Genomic DNA, 14,830 nt, shown 5'->3' with positions numbered 1-14,830 from the left:
ATTTAGGTGATAACGATCAAAGTACTGATTAATGCAGCTTTAAAACTTCTTTGATTGCTTCATGTGACAGATTTTCTGCCACATTCCCAAATCTCAGAAAACAACATAACTGAAAGAAAGATCAGAGTTATTCTTTAAATGTGGCTAACAAACGTGTTGTAATAAGTACATCAAATGAAGACGCAGTCTTACATATTCAGTCACTGTGGCATCTTTCTCCATAAACTGCACCACACAGTAGGCCAGCTGTAACGACAAAGAACACTTTGGTTGGGGTAAACGCACAAAAGCTGTCATACACACATACACACACACGCTCTCTCTGGAGCTGTCAGTGAGACAATGGGGAATTTAGCACTTATCCCTCAGGATGACACACTGCTAAAGATCGGAAAGACAAGTTTTCCAAATGTGTACATGTATGTGTGTGTGTGTGTGTGTGTGTGTGTGTGTGTGTGTGTGTGTGTGTGTGTGTGTGTGTGTGTGTGTGTGTGTGTCTGTGACGACATCAGCTCTTGTCTCCTCTTATATGAGCTGCAATCATTTCCTATTATTCTGAGATTGTGTGTGCATTTGTGTGTTTGCATATGTGTGTTCTGCGGTTGCCCCTCCACCCAGGCCGGTTGCCGTGGCGAGTGGGCACCGTAGCGACAGAGACTGTGTGTGCGTGTGTTTACTTCGGAAGGAGTGATGTCACACACACACGAAGTCCCTTAAGGGCAATTTGAGATAGAGTTTAGACCTCTTGTCTCTGGCCCTCTGTCTGTTCTTTGAATGGTTCACATTATTACAGCTATAGATAATTTTATCTGTATAAGTTAGATCCACAGTTACTGAATTAAAAGGTTTGTTATTGTTACAGACAGCTGAGGTTTTATACTGTCATTTTATTGATGTTTTTGCATCTTTTTGTAGGACAGTCAGTTTTTCTCCTTTGTTGGTTCTTCCTTTGCCACGTTGTTGACCTGCAGCATCATTGTCTGCCTCACTGTCTGAGCTTTCATCTCTTACAGATTTTTTTGTCTAATCCCTTTTTCTTCTTATTAGCTATCTTTCTTGTTCATCTTCTCCTCTCCCTTCATCCCAGACCTTCCTATTCCTTCACCCGTGGCACAACATGGTTACAAAAATACAGTAAAAGGGAGTGTTGAAAGCAGGGATGGAAGCTGGAATATAAAGACAGCAGGAGAAAAGAAGAGGATTAAAATAAAGTGGTCAAACTATTTAAAGCATTAGTGAGGCATTTGAGAAACTTGGGGTAAATATGATATTGGATTCTGCTGTCAGGTCGAGCTTTGCAGATGCCTGAAGTCATTGTTAGGCTAGGGATTATGTAGTATTCTTCTAGGGACTTTAAGTAGAGATTTTACCGATATTGATTTGTCAGTGTGACAGGTCAAATTAAGCTCTATTTTTGGAGCTGAAGTCATTCTGGACAGTGGTGTTCTGTCAGGGCAAGCAAGGGTGGAAATACTTGCCCAGTAAAATCAATTAAAATCAAAGTGAAAGCTATATCTCATTGTGTCTCTCATTGCCTGGTTTGCACCATCCTTTAAATTACTGCCACCTTGTGACCACAGTTGGCTATTGTCTGTGGAAGCCGTTTAACTCTGCTTGCCTCTGATTCCACTGAACTCTGTGGTGCCTGTCGATTTCATGTGTGTGCCTGTATCCAGTTAAGAATGGCTGGAGCTTGTCATGCTGAGGGTTCATTTTCTGTTTTGTTTTGTTTATTCTGGTTGTTTGCACATGCACAAATTCACTTATAGCATATCTTTTTTTTTTTTTTTTTACTTTTTTTGCTCTTTGTAATATGGTATTGGGATGCAAACTGCAAATACTGTTTCCACGCTTTGGACTTATAGCACATAAACAAATAAGATTAATGTCTTAATAACTTGGGAAATGAGACCATCTGAGAAGCACTGGTGGTAATCTTTATTTTTATGGACCAAGCATGGTCCATAAAAATAAAGATTACCACTATCATATGTCCCCACACCTCAGTAACTGTTCAAAGTCCAATTTATGTCTTCTCTTAGAATGTGACAGAAAATTTGTGTATTTTGCCAAAAGCATAAGTAACTAATAAAAAGCTCCCACTTTTAATCAAACTCAAAGGAGCATAAACACTTGGAAGTCCCTCTTCCTGTGTGAGCGTGTATCTGTTACTAAAACACAATCCATTGGCATTTTAGGAGATTGCAGCAGCCGAATAAGTAAAAATCAAACAGTGCAGCAATGTTGTGTTTAATTTATATTGGATCAAATATGGCTGTATTTGATATTTAGAATCAGTGTTGACTGGGGTGACCAGGATCCCAACAAATGAAAAATTTCTTTGTGTGAGGCAATGTCCTTCACATTTAGCATGTGAAGGACATATTTTATTTTAATGTGACCTTCCAGCTTCCTTGCTAAGTAAGTACAATGAGCATAAAAGAAAGCTAAAACGACATCTTATATGATAGTCTCCCTACTCTCATGTATTTTACTTTATCCCCCAAATAACCTTTAAAACTGCTGCTAACTATTATTTTAGGTGCTGTGCTGTCTGGTGATCAGTTAGCTGGGAATGCATCCATCAACCGGGACATCTCTTTTTAACCTGTGGGGTTCTTGTGAGACTTACAAATGACTGAGAGTCACCCTCCATTATATTCAGTCTTTATTTATTTTATTTCATTTGTGTAGTTTTCATCATGTTCCACAAAAATCTGCATAGTCCATGACTCTGAAGGGCCTTTTAATTAACCTGGAGGAGACACTGCTGCTTTCTTAAGCCATTCGATAAAAGACAGACTTTCAAAAAGCGCCCGTCTTACAGGACTGACATTCGAAAACTAGGGACAATCAAAATGTGAGATATTGTCTCAGTATGTGGGAGACAGGGACAAGAGGTTAAAAATGCTGTGCAGTCCCAGATATAAAGGGACACTTGGTCCCCCTAGTGTTGGCATTGTTATAAGGCTGTTATTTACTCTGTAATAAACAGTTTTGATTAGGTGAAAGCCAAAGAATGTATTTTTAACCTTTCAAAACTAGTTTCTCCTATCCATAGAGCTGAAGGCTGCTTTTTCTGGGCTGTTTTTTTTTTTTTGTTTGTTTGTTTTTTTTTTGGGGGGGGGGGGGTGTAACAACAGTAATATATTTACTGACTTCTTTGAAGACATATGACAATTAAAAAAAGAAGAAGAAGGTTTTTAGGTGATAACCAAAGACATGCATGTTAGGTTAACTGATGATTTTAAACTGGCCGTGGGTGTGGATATGAGTGTGTCTGTCTGTGTAAGCCACGCTGATGGACCGGTGACCTCCAGGGTGTAACCCGCTTCTACACCCTATGATAGGTTGGAGAGGCTCCAGCCCCCTATGACCCTAAGTGAAATAAGCAGTTAAGATAGTGGATGGCTGAATAGATGGCCACACTGGGGCTACACACTAAGTCAGCGACATAAATACATTCAAATGTATTTCAGTGTTGAGTATCTTCTAAGATGATTAAGCGGTTTACTGTGATATCATATTTTGATATTGGCATTCAGAACTGGGTCACTCCTGAACAGCCACACCTACTGAGCACAAAACTGCCATCCACAAGGCCCTGCTTCTCCTGTGACCCTGTCAAACCGAGTGCGCGTGAGTGTGTGAATAATTTATGTCTGTGAACCACAGGGAGAGGAGAGATGGGGAGAAATGTAGGGCACACTGATGCTGAGTCTCAGAACACACAGACACACATTTTGTGGGGAACAAACTGTATCTTCTGCATAAGCAAACAAAGTGTGGCACAAATAAAATGCACAGGCATGCGCAAACACAATAGACTGGCAGCCATCTGTGTCACCAAGTATTATAATAACCCAGACACACATGCATACACAAACATCATGCACAAACACACACAAACACCAAAAAAATACAAAGGCACTCACACATGAATGTAAATCAGAGGCGAGGGTCTCTGAACGGTACTATCTGTGACTCAACCCTGCCTCCTAGTGGTATATTCGATACATTGCCAAAATGTCTAACCACCAATTTCCCAACTGCAATTTTAGAGACATTAAGCTGACTTTCTCCTTCTTGGATTCATACATCTGTTCAAGCTTCTAACTGCTGAATAAAATGCAGGAGGCCAATCAGACCTTTATAAAGAGATTTTGGTGATGCTAACAGCTACAGTCTATGATAGCTGATGAAAGTGTCTGCCTAGGATAAAAGCAATGAACTTGCTTCTGTCTGGGGGTTTTATTTGATAGTTTTGGCTTACAAAGACTTGAATACAATACTGTGCAAAAATGTCTTTAGCCACCCCCCTCATTTCTTTATATCTTGCTGGGAAAATGAGAAACAGATGCAGACACATGTGCAAACACACATGGAAATAGTATGCAGTATGAAAGGCAAAAACTCTTTTGCCTGTGAGTTTGTACAGTTCCAATGGGCATGAAAGTCAATATTTGGTGTGACCACCTTTATTCTTCAATGCAGCCTGAAGTCTCTGAGGCCGCTTTCTTCTAGTTTCTTTAAGTAGTCTTCAGGAATAGTTCTCCAGGCTTCTTGAAGGACATTCATAGCTCTTCTTTGGATTTTGGATTCTTTTTGTTCTGTTCTCTGTCAAGATGATCCCACACTGCCTCACTAACATTGAGGTCCGGGCTCTGGGGAGGCCGATCCATGCCTCCATTGTGTGCTTTTCTACCCAGGTATACATTTACTGCACTGGCAGTGTGTTTGGGATCATTGCCATGCTTAAAAATGAAGCTGTTTCCAATTCACACTCTTTGCAGACGGTTTTGCATGGAGGATCAAAATCTGATGATACTTTCTTGCATACATAATAGATCAGTTTTGACAAGATTCCCAACACCACTGAATGAAATGCAGCCCCCAACCATGACAAAGCCTTCATGTTTTAAGGACGGCTGTAGACACTCACTGTCGTACTTTTCTCCTGACCTCCTCTGTACTTGATGATAATTTGAACCAAAAATGTATTCATGAATTCATCACTCCATCAGACCTGTTGCCATTGATTTTCAGTCCAGTTCTTGTGTAATGTGGCATATCTCAGCCTTTTCTCCCTGTTTCCCTTCCTTAAGACTGGCTTCCTGACAGCCACCCTCCCACTGAGACCAATTCTGATGAAGCTTCTGCAAACAGTAGATGGATAAACTGAAGGGCCAGATGCATCTCTCAGGTCCCGTGTCAGGTCTTTGCTGGATTTTTTTTTTTTCCTATTTCTTAAGCACATGACTTTCACTTCTTCCTCTTCTTTTGACCAGTTTCCTCAAGATTTTTAAGGACACACTGCACACCATGCTGAGATATGCCTAGCTTTTGGCTAATAGCTCTTTGGTAATCACCTTGTTATTGCAAAAATAATATTTTATGCCTGTTAAACTGCATTATCTCTGGCATTTTTATTTTTTTTGTAGATTCAACTAAAAAAAATGTGAAGAAATTATGCATTTTTGCAACCAGCTGCTAGTAATACAGTTTAAAAGTGGTTCTTTGCTAAGTTGTCTGTTATGTGTAGACACAACATTGGTTAATTCCTTGAGTTATGCACCTTTAAATGCATGAATGAATCATAGGTCAGTGTTAAGTGGCTTAACAAAAAAAAAAGTTTCTGAAAAAAGTCTCAAGGACTGGACCAAAACTGAGTGAAAAAGCAGCCAAAGTTCAAACTTTGAAAGACTTGCAGAAAGCCTGGAGAACTATTGCTCAAGACCACTTTAAAAAAAAACAAAAGAAAGTCCAGCTCCTTGGAAGCAAAATATTTTTAAAAAATGAAGAATGGCTCAAGATTTTTGCACAGCACTGTATAGTTACAGGTATTTTTGCTTGAAAATGTCAGAAATACAAGCAAAGTACCCCAGCGCTGGTTTCCAAAACCGCATGAGGACACACGGAAGAATGGCTGCAAGGAACATCGATCATTCAAACACATACTGCGTCTCTCCTCTGCATCTGGATGTATTTAAGGCATCAAACAACATCAAAAATGTGACTGCATTCAAATGCAAAATGTGACACCCATTCACGTTACATAAACACGAACGGGTGTCAAAAATTGTTTCACATGCCACAAAATATCAAAAGAAAAGGGTGGCAGTGCTATCCTTTGTAAAACGGTCTAACATGTGAACACAAATGTAAATTGATAGCAAGCGTAGGATCATCACTGACCTGTGCGTGGAAGATGGAAAGGGACTTTGCTGTGTGAAGTGGGATAAGGACCCGAACCAGGAACTGCTTATGTTCAGACTTCAGCGGCAGGGCGAAGCCGTTTATGATGCTGGAAGACAGGAGATGAGAAGATGGTTAAAAGGGACAGTTTTTCCTCAGCGGTATGTGGATTTTTTTTTTTTCTCCATTTTTGCTTTTCTTATGGCAAAAAAGCACATGACTTTCACTCCTGTCACATATGTCAAAACTACACACACATCATCCAGATTATCTCTAATGCTCCAAAAAAGGAAGACATACTATCCCTCCTGCAATCTAACAGCTAACAACACTCTTAGTCTAATGAATAGGTTTCAGCAAATGATGCAGAGCTCTTCGGCAAAGACGCCATTTTAACAATAACGAGCGTGAAAAGTGATATTTATTTACACGAGAGCATCATGTGTTGCTTCAAAAACCCCCAGTGACTCACACATGTGTACACCTGTGCATTCATCTGTGTGAGTCTGAGTCTATTCTTGTACTGTGTCCATTTCCAAGTGACTGGACAAATGCGTGGTCTGCTCTGTTCACAGCTGCACTTTCTGCCTACAGAGAGAAAAGTATGAACAGCACAGGAGTGGGAACTAAACTTGGAAAGCGTGTCGCTAATTTAGCCGCAAACGGGCCCGTTTGTCAGCTTTCACGATTTGTGTGTTTAGCCCGTCTGTCTGTCTCCATTTCTAATAACATTGTTGCCAGTTTAACAGAGGAGTCCTTCAGTCATATCTTCCTCCTGCTGTTCCTTCTCACCCCATTTTCTGAACACCTCTCTGTCTCCTTCCCCTCTCTCTTTTTGTCTGTACAGTGCATCCTCTCTCTCCCACTCTCTCCATGTGTGGGAGGAGCTATAAATACCTCTGTTACCACCAACATGAATACAAACCTCTCTCTCCTCTCCCGCTCCCCCCTCTTCCTCTATTTCTGACTCACTGTTCACTCACTCATCCCCTCTCCATCTCCATCTCCATCTCCATCTCTCCATTCCTCCTTCTTTTCCTCACCTTGGACTCGTCCTCTCCCTCACCTTCCTCCCTCTTTTCTCCACAGTGACCTCCTCAAACCGCCATCCATTTCCGAGGTCGCCTCGCGATCATTAGCAGCTGAAATAGTGGTTTTGTGTTTCCATTTTTAAGAATCTGTTTGTCTTTTATGGTGGCGAGAACTACCATCCTTTTGTTGAAATTTGAAACCAGCATTCAGACAAACATTTTCACTCTGAGTCTGAATACATCCCTCTTTTTTACTCCTGTATAAGACAATGAAAGGCAAACACAGAGGACAGAAGCTTGACTCCATTAGCCAAAATTCCCCCTGAGAGGAATTAATATTTATTGCCTCTGATACTGATTCATTTGCTTCCTTATTTCTTCCACCTTCTTTGGTTTATTGTGGTAGTCTTGCCATTTCTACTCTAGCTATAGACTGTATAGAAAACATGGATGTGGCTTTAAACCTGCATTCTGTTCATTCGTGTAATTTATGGTCCCCAGTAAAGTCTGAAAGGAGGATAAACTTGGTCGTTAGCCAGCGAGCATGCAGCGTCCAGCCGTTTCTCAGTCAGAGCCGCTGTGCGTCCATGATATCAGGTTTCAAAAAGACAGATGACAGCAGCAAAAATGATCACAGCGAGATTTAACTAACCAGCAACAAGAAGCTAATGTGCAAGTTTCACACACTGTCTGTGCCTTTAAACCCATGCCTTTGTCAGTTTCTCTGTCTTAAACTCAGCAGAGTGCCTTACATGGTGCTTTCCTTTCATGTATGTTAGCATAACGAGACCGCTTCACTACACCTGCACAGCCTGCTAACAAACTAGGTTGCTATGTAGCTTCAGATTACAACTCAGCCACACACTAGCGAGAATAAAAATCCACTGAGAAGTCAGGGAGGCTCGCCAACACTCACGTGCGTGACAAATTAGTCGTGTTTCACTAAAATCTGTGCACTACTCGAGAAGGACCAGTGATGGAAAAGTGGATGTAAAAGCAGTATGACCTTGACCTTGACCTTGAGCACAGTTTGGGTGAAGACTCATTAGGTGATCACTGTGTGCAAGCGTCACTAAATGGTCACCGATACAAGCACAAGTGCATCAGTCCTTCAGCCGGAGGAGCTAAAAATGTTAATTTTCTCTGTAGTCTTTTCTGCCTTTCATGACTCTGGAAGAGGGTTAGATCCACTGAAAAAAAACAAAAACCTGGCCCTCTCCTGTACATAACCGATATCATGCTAAGTACTCGTCAAATCGACTGGAATCACAACATCTGTTTAAGTCCAAAGCTACTTTTGTGTGTCCTAGTCTTGTAAGTTTGGCTACCCACCAGCTTCGCAGTGTTGATATCCCACAATGACAGCATGTATGTTTCATTTATTTGTCTGTTCTTGCTCCTGTGTGTTTGCGTGCGAGGACAGAAAGAATAAACGTGTGTTTGTTTATCAGTTTGGATTTCTTCTCTGTTCCCTCTTCATTTCTGTCTTCCACATATTCTCTCCTTACAAAAAAAAAAAAGGCAAAAAAAATTAAAACAAACTTGTGAGTCATATTTCATTTATATCTTTATCTCCCACCTCTCTCCTTCCTCAGCCATCACCCACCCCACCCCTTTTTACTCAGTTCCCTCCCTCCCTCTTTCTCATTTCCCTTACCGTCAGAATTTGCACCCTGGGTTGTGTTTACTCGATAAGAAAGAGGGATAAATAAAAATGCATATTGTTTTTATGTGCCAGCCGTTGCAGCGGAGATTGTGCTTTGGAACCAGTTTCTGGTGCCAGCTGTCTCCTAAACAAACAGCTGGCAAGTACAGTGTATTTGTGCATGTGTGCACCACAGCAGCAAAACATGATCCAAATGAATACGAACCTGCCGAGGATTTCCAACAGTTCCGCAACGCCATTGAAGTGCTCAGTTTCGTATATGAACCTGAAGATCAGAGACAGCACACGCATGCAAAGGCGCTATTAGATCCGGCAACAGTGAAAACAGCTGTGGCGACTGAATAAACGGTGTTATTCTCCTGTAAAACGGTCCGTGCATGCATGGAAGTTGTTAGCATTAACAAATTTCCTTTCAAACCACGTCTGAAGTTCACCTCTGTGACATCACCATCAGTTCTGGTGAGGTTGGTACAGCACATTTTGACTCGTACTGTATGTTGAAGGCTTGATTTTACATTAACCTTTGTGTTTCCTACAATAGCAGTTAACAGCACGTGTCCTGTTTTTTATTCTTACTAAGTTCCTGTTTCCAACCAAAAGTTTTAGTATGAGGAAAATACTATGCAGAAACTAGAATTAAGGAACTGCTGCAGGACCTAAAAGACATTTTTATTATACTCCTTTCTAAATTAATGCTGCATTCAAAGCCCTGTAAGCGTTCGGCAAATTAGAGTTAAACCATCAGCTCTTCTGGAGCTCAGGCTATAACTTCAGTTACAGATTAAAAAAAAAGAGCTTTTAACAGCATTAAACTAGTATTCTTATGAGGTGTGCACTGATTTAAAGAACTAACTTTGAGGTCATTTTGGAGCTGTTACTCTCACATTATTGTAATGCTATAAATAGCCTTTTTAAATGATGTACATAGATTCGGTGGACTGTAGCCTGTACCTGAGGAAGATGTTGTTGATCTGTTTGCGGATGTAGGCTCGGAGGCCCAGCAGTTTTCCATAGACACGGTGCAAGATGGTCTTTAGGTACTCCCTCTCCCTCGGATCCTCACTGTCGAACAACTCCAGGAGCTACACACACACACACACACACACATACACACACACACACATTTTTTATGTATGAAAGTCTGCACCTGTGAGGACTGCACTCTTTCTCTATCCTCCTCGCGCTTACACTCACTACTCAAACTTATCTGAACTGTTTCTACTTCTGGAGAAGAAAAAAACATGCAGCAAAATGAACATTACAATAACAGTTAACAGCGTGTTAAACATTAAAAAAATGAGAAGTTGATTTTTAATGCATGCACTCAGAAACCATAGGAGGAGTACAACTGTGTGCTTCAGAGAAGGGTTTCAATTATTTATACCTTCCCTTTTATCAACTAGAGAATCTCAAAGCTTTGATTTTGCATCTTTCCAGGAAGCAGAGAAGAAAGGATTACCTGCAAGACAAACTTCTGGTCGACGTAGCGTTTGGCCATGGAGGGCTGGAAGTCTGGGCTCTCCAGGAAACGCAGAAAGAACTCATACACCAGCTGGACGAGGAACAAGCACCAAAACATTAGGCACCATTTGGTGTGTCTGTGTTTTCCTCTTCAATGGACAGTGTGGCATTCAAAATGTCAAAGTATTCTTTCAAAGACACACACTCCACACACATTTTGACTCATCTCGTCCTGAAGACGCTGTGAAGTGACTGTACGCTGTGGCTAAATGTCATCTGGGTAAACATCACGTCTATGCAGGAGTTCTTTTTAGCAAGATTTACATTTATAATTGAGGCAGACAAAACTCATAACGTGCTGGCATATAAAACTTGAGCCAACATTCAGTTCATCAAATTTTTATCATATATGAAAGCTTGTGAATCCCAGAGCCACATGACTTTGCACATGACTGGAATGTATTGGTGCGTACCTGCAGGTGTGGCCAGGAGGCTTCCAGTGTTGGCTCATCTTCCTCTGGGTCAAACTCTGGATTCTCACTAGGTGGGAGAGTCCTGAAGATATTTACCGAGATCTGGAAAATCATCAAAGTAGGCAAGGGAGAGGGGAAAGTGGAAAAGATGAAAGTGTGTGTGTGTGTGTGTGTGTGTGTGGTGGGGGGGTGGGGGGGGTAGAGGGGGGAAGCAGGTGGAGTGATAGAAAAAAAGATTAGTAATGAATAAATGACAAACAATGCCCCCCACCCCGCGACCCCGACAAACGCTGCATGCTTGCCAACTGTGTGGATATAACGGGCAATAATTCAGGGCTGGAAACAGGGAGATGTCATTTAATTTTAATACTTTATCCTGCCAACATTTTAACATAATGGCCATGGCAGCCTTCTTGTTATCTTCAGTAATCACATACCAAATTGCTTATTTGAGGATGTTTGTGCCACTACACTCCAGTTTAACTCTCAGAAAAGATGTAGGAACAGCGAAAAATGCCAGTTCTCCTTCAGATGGAACGTTTTCAGGAGTAAAACTATTGTGTTTGGTGGGCGGCTTCTGTATCCAATCACAACTACTTAGAAAGATTGAAGAAGCTTTTGCATGAGGGGGAAAAAAGAAAATCTTTCTGTGGTTCGTGTTATCAGTTTCCAAGCAACTTCAAGTACTGCTGGTCATACTTGCTGCTGTACACAGAATGAACAGCTGACAGTTTAACTCTCTGCATCATGATTTATTCAGCAAACACGTTTCCACTGGCCACTTTACTTGCTCATTTTAAAGCACTGTGCGAATCTTGAATAGGGCTTGGATTTAAAGAGCCTCCAAATTATTCACTGACTCTTTCCTTCTTTTTTTTTTTCTTTGAGGGGGTCATCTAACCTGTTCATTTTTCCATCTCACCTTCTTTAAGAGTGTTTTTTTGTTCACATGTAAAGTCAGTTTTATTTGGTTTCATTTTGAGGATTGTGGCTTGCAGGTCTAGAACATCAAAGTATCTTCAATTATTAGAATATTTCATTCTGAGCTTCAGTGAATTACTGTTCAAACAGCATCAATACTCTTGATTTGGTTCTGTCCACACAACCACAATCATGGGGAAGATTGTTGACGGTTGTCCAGGTCACAATCATCAGTGGAGGGTAAACCACAGAAGGTGACTGTTTACAGGTCTGCTGTTCCCAGAGTTCTGTATTGGTGCATATTCATGGAAAGTTGACTGGAAGGGAACAGCGTGGCAGGAAAAGCTGCACAATCAACCGGGATGACCGCAGCCTGAGAGAAATGTCGAGAAGAGTCGACCGAAGAACAAGGAGTGGACTGAGGCTGGTGTCCAAGAGCCACTCTTAGGACAGAACAACAGCTGTCACTCTCCTGAACCAAAGATGAAGAGTCAGAAGAAGAATCAGAAGCATCTTATCTGGATTAAGGAGAACAAGAACTGGACTTGCTCACTGGTCCAAAGTCCTCTTTTCAGATTAAAGTAAATGTTGCATTTCATGTGGAAATCAAAGTCCTACAGTCTGAACCAAGGCTGGAGAGGCACAAAATCCAAGGTGTTTGTATTAACCTCACACTGGACTTCAGTCTGTGATGGTGTGGGGTGCTCTGTCATCTCCTGGTGTTGGTGGTGATTGGTCAGCTGTGTTTCATTAAATCCAAAGTCAGCGCAGCATCTACCAGGAGGTTTCAGAGCACTTCCTGCTTCCATCTGCTGACGAGCTTCACGGAGATGCTGATTTCCTTTTTCCAGCAGCACTTGGCAACTGCCCACAGCACTAAAACTGCCACAGAGTGGTTTGCTGTGTTATTACTGTGCTTGATTGGCCAGCCCACTCCTAAACCCCACAGTGGGGTATTGTCAAGAGAAGGATGAGAAACACCCGAACCAAAAATACAGATGAGCTGAAGGTCACAATCAAAGCAGCCTGGACTTCAATAACACCTCAGCGATGCCACAAGCTGATCTCCTTCATGCCACAACACAAAGATGCAGTAATTCATGGAAAACAAGCCCCCAACCAAGCAATGAGGGTATAAATGAAGCTACTTTTCAGAAGCTGGATATTTCTGTATTGTATTTTGATTGATCTTAGGAAATATTCTAATAATTCTAATAGATACTGGATGTCTGATTTTCATGAGCTGTAAGCTGAAATCATCCAAATAAATCAGAACAAAAAAACAAAAAATGTTCACTTTTTGTGTAGTGAATATAGAATATGTGAAAGTTTACTAGTATTTATAGTCTATAGCTTCACTATTCCTCCATCGATGCATCATCTATCATATTTTTGACAGTGGCATCATTTCCATTAAACATCGACATGCGGACATTATCAATGTGAAGATGTTAGCATGCTGACTTTAACCTTTAATTCAATTCACCACTCAAAGAGCTGCTAGCATGGCTCAAGACTCCTCAGTCTGCATATCGTAGCGCTGAACCTAAGCTAACTTTTTTTTTCTTGGCATGTTTCTTTCTCCTGCAGTGCTTTCATTCTTGGCTTTAAGTGTTTGCCGCAAACCTTTCCTTCCATTCCATCCTCTGTCCTATCAGCATTTTCACATCCTCTGGGTATAGCACCTCTGTCCACTGCTGGCTTTCCTTTCCTTTCTCTCCTCCTCCCTTTATCCTCTGGGATCTCTGGAGTCCACACTTTCCAGCACACTCCACTCTTTCTTCTCTCGCTCATCATCTGTGCAGTCTATTGCTTTTTAGCACCTTTGTAACCATTCTACTCTTCTCTCCTGTCCCCCCCTTTATTTATCCATCCCTCTCTCATCACCTTTGTTTATCTCTTAATGGTAACTCCGCCAGAGCTCCTCCGCTGGTTGTCACACTGGCCACCTTCTCTTTTTTCCTCCTTCAGCTTGGGTTGAACATCCAGTTGTTTGACGAGGATTGATTCACAGGTGAAAATGTGCTTCCAGCTTTCTGGATTTCTTCTCCCTCTGGGTACCAAGCTATCGATCTATTTGCTGATATTTATACACATCTATTTTTATGCTGGAAGTGGGAAATGAATAAATTCCATGGTGTCTCTTTGTGTTTCCAACCTCTCTTCTTCACTGTGCAGAGCTGCATAGACACAGTCCTTATTTCTCTCTGCACTACTGCACAATTAACAAGTAAGCAAACAAAATTAATCCTGTGCAATATTTAACTGTACTCAGACTGTCCAAAAATTAAGCACTATGTATTTTTGTCCTAAAATCACCTCCCAAACTGCTTGTTTTTCAAGGATTTTTATAGGATCAAAGAGAAATAGCACCTCATATTTCACAAAAACCAAAGATTTGTGCATCTTTTCAGTTATCTATGAGCTATGAGGTTTATACTTGGCATCTCTCCTAGGTTGGAATCTTTTGCACCGGTGCATCTTTTTAACCCTTAACCTCCCCTCCTACCATCTTTATAGCCTCTGGGTAGAGAGGCTCTATGAGGACTCCTCTGCTTGTGGCCACGCTCTCCACCAGCTCGTTGAGCGCCGCACGTTTGATCTCCTTCCCTTTCAGGTCAGCCACGCAGTCCAGGAAATCAAACAGCACGCAGCACTGCTGCAGCTTCTTACAGAACAGGTCGTGCAGCTCTGCCACTGGGGCGTCTGGACAGTTGAGAGGTAGGAAGAAAGAGAGGAAGAGAGAGAACCATTAGACACAGAGGTTAAACGAAAATGCTCCTCTGTGCATAGAGCGTAAAGAAGGAAGCTGGGGTTTACGTATTGTTTGGCTCAGATCTTCTCTCAAAGCTATTGAGAGATAGAGAATATTACTCTACAAACACACTGGTACACACCCACACATCCACACACGTCTGTCCGCACACGCCTTCCTCCAGAGGACTGTGTTGTATCTCACTCCTATTACCTGTCAGATTCATTCTTTAGACCTGTTTATCACGACGAAACTACCTGCTGCTGGACGTGGCATCAAAATCTCGCGCCTCCAAAAACTCCACTTCTTACAGACGTAGAGAAAGCAG

At 41.6% G+C, this 14,830-nt stretch overlaps 1 protein-coding gene across 1 annotated transcript in view; it reads right to left on the bottom strand.

Annotated features, from left to right (window-relative positions):
- Positions 1-14,830, bottom strand: part of ppp2r5b (protein phosphatase 2, regulatory subunit B', beta) — a 45,337-nt gene that overhangs the window by 6,520 nt on the left and 23,987 nt on the right. Inside the window, exons 2-8 of the mRNA XM_030722597.1 lie at positions 14,257-14,453; positions 10,827-10,928; positions 10,352-10,444; positions 9,844-9,974; positions 9,098-9,157; positions 6,196-6,304; positions 193-246 (exon numbers count right to left, since the gene is read on the bottom strand). Of these exons, the coding sequence (XP_030578457.1) occupies positions 193-246; positions 6,196-6,304; positions 9,098-9,157; positions 9,844-9,974; positions 10,352-10,444; positions 10,827-10,928; positions 14,257-14,453 (746 nt within the window). The remainder of the gene's footprint in view (positions 1-192; positions 247-6,195; positions 6,305-9,097; positions 9,158-9,843; positions 9,975-10,351; positions 10,445-10,826; positions 10,929-14,256; positions 14,454-14,830) is intronic.

This window comes from Archocentrus centrarchus (assembly GCF_007364275.1).
Source record: "Archocentrus centrarchus isolate MPI-CPG fArcCen1 chromosome 18 unlocalized genomic scaffold, fArcCen1 scaffold_23_ctg1, whole genome shotgun sequence".
In the NCBI taxonomy this organism is placed as follows: Eukaryota; Metazoa; Chordata; class Actinopteri; order Cichliformes; family Cichlidae; genus Archocentrus; species Archocentrus centrarchus.
This window is presented reverse-complemented; position numbering and strand designations above follow the sequence as displayed.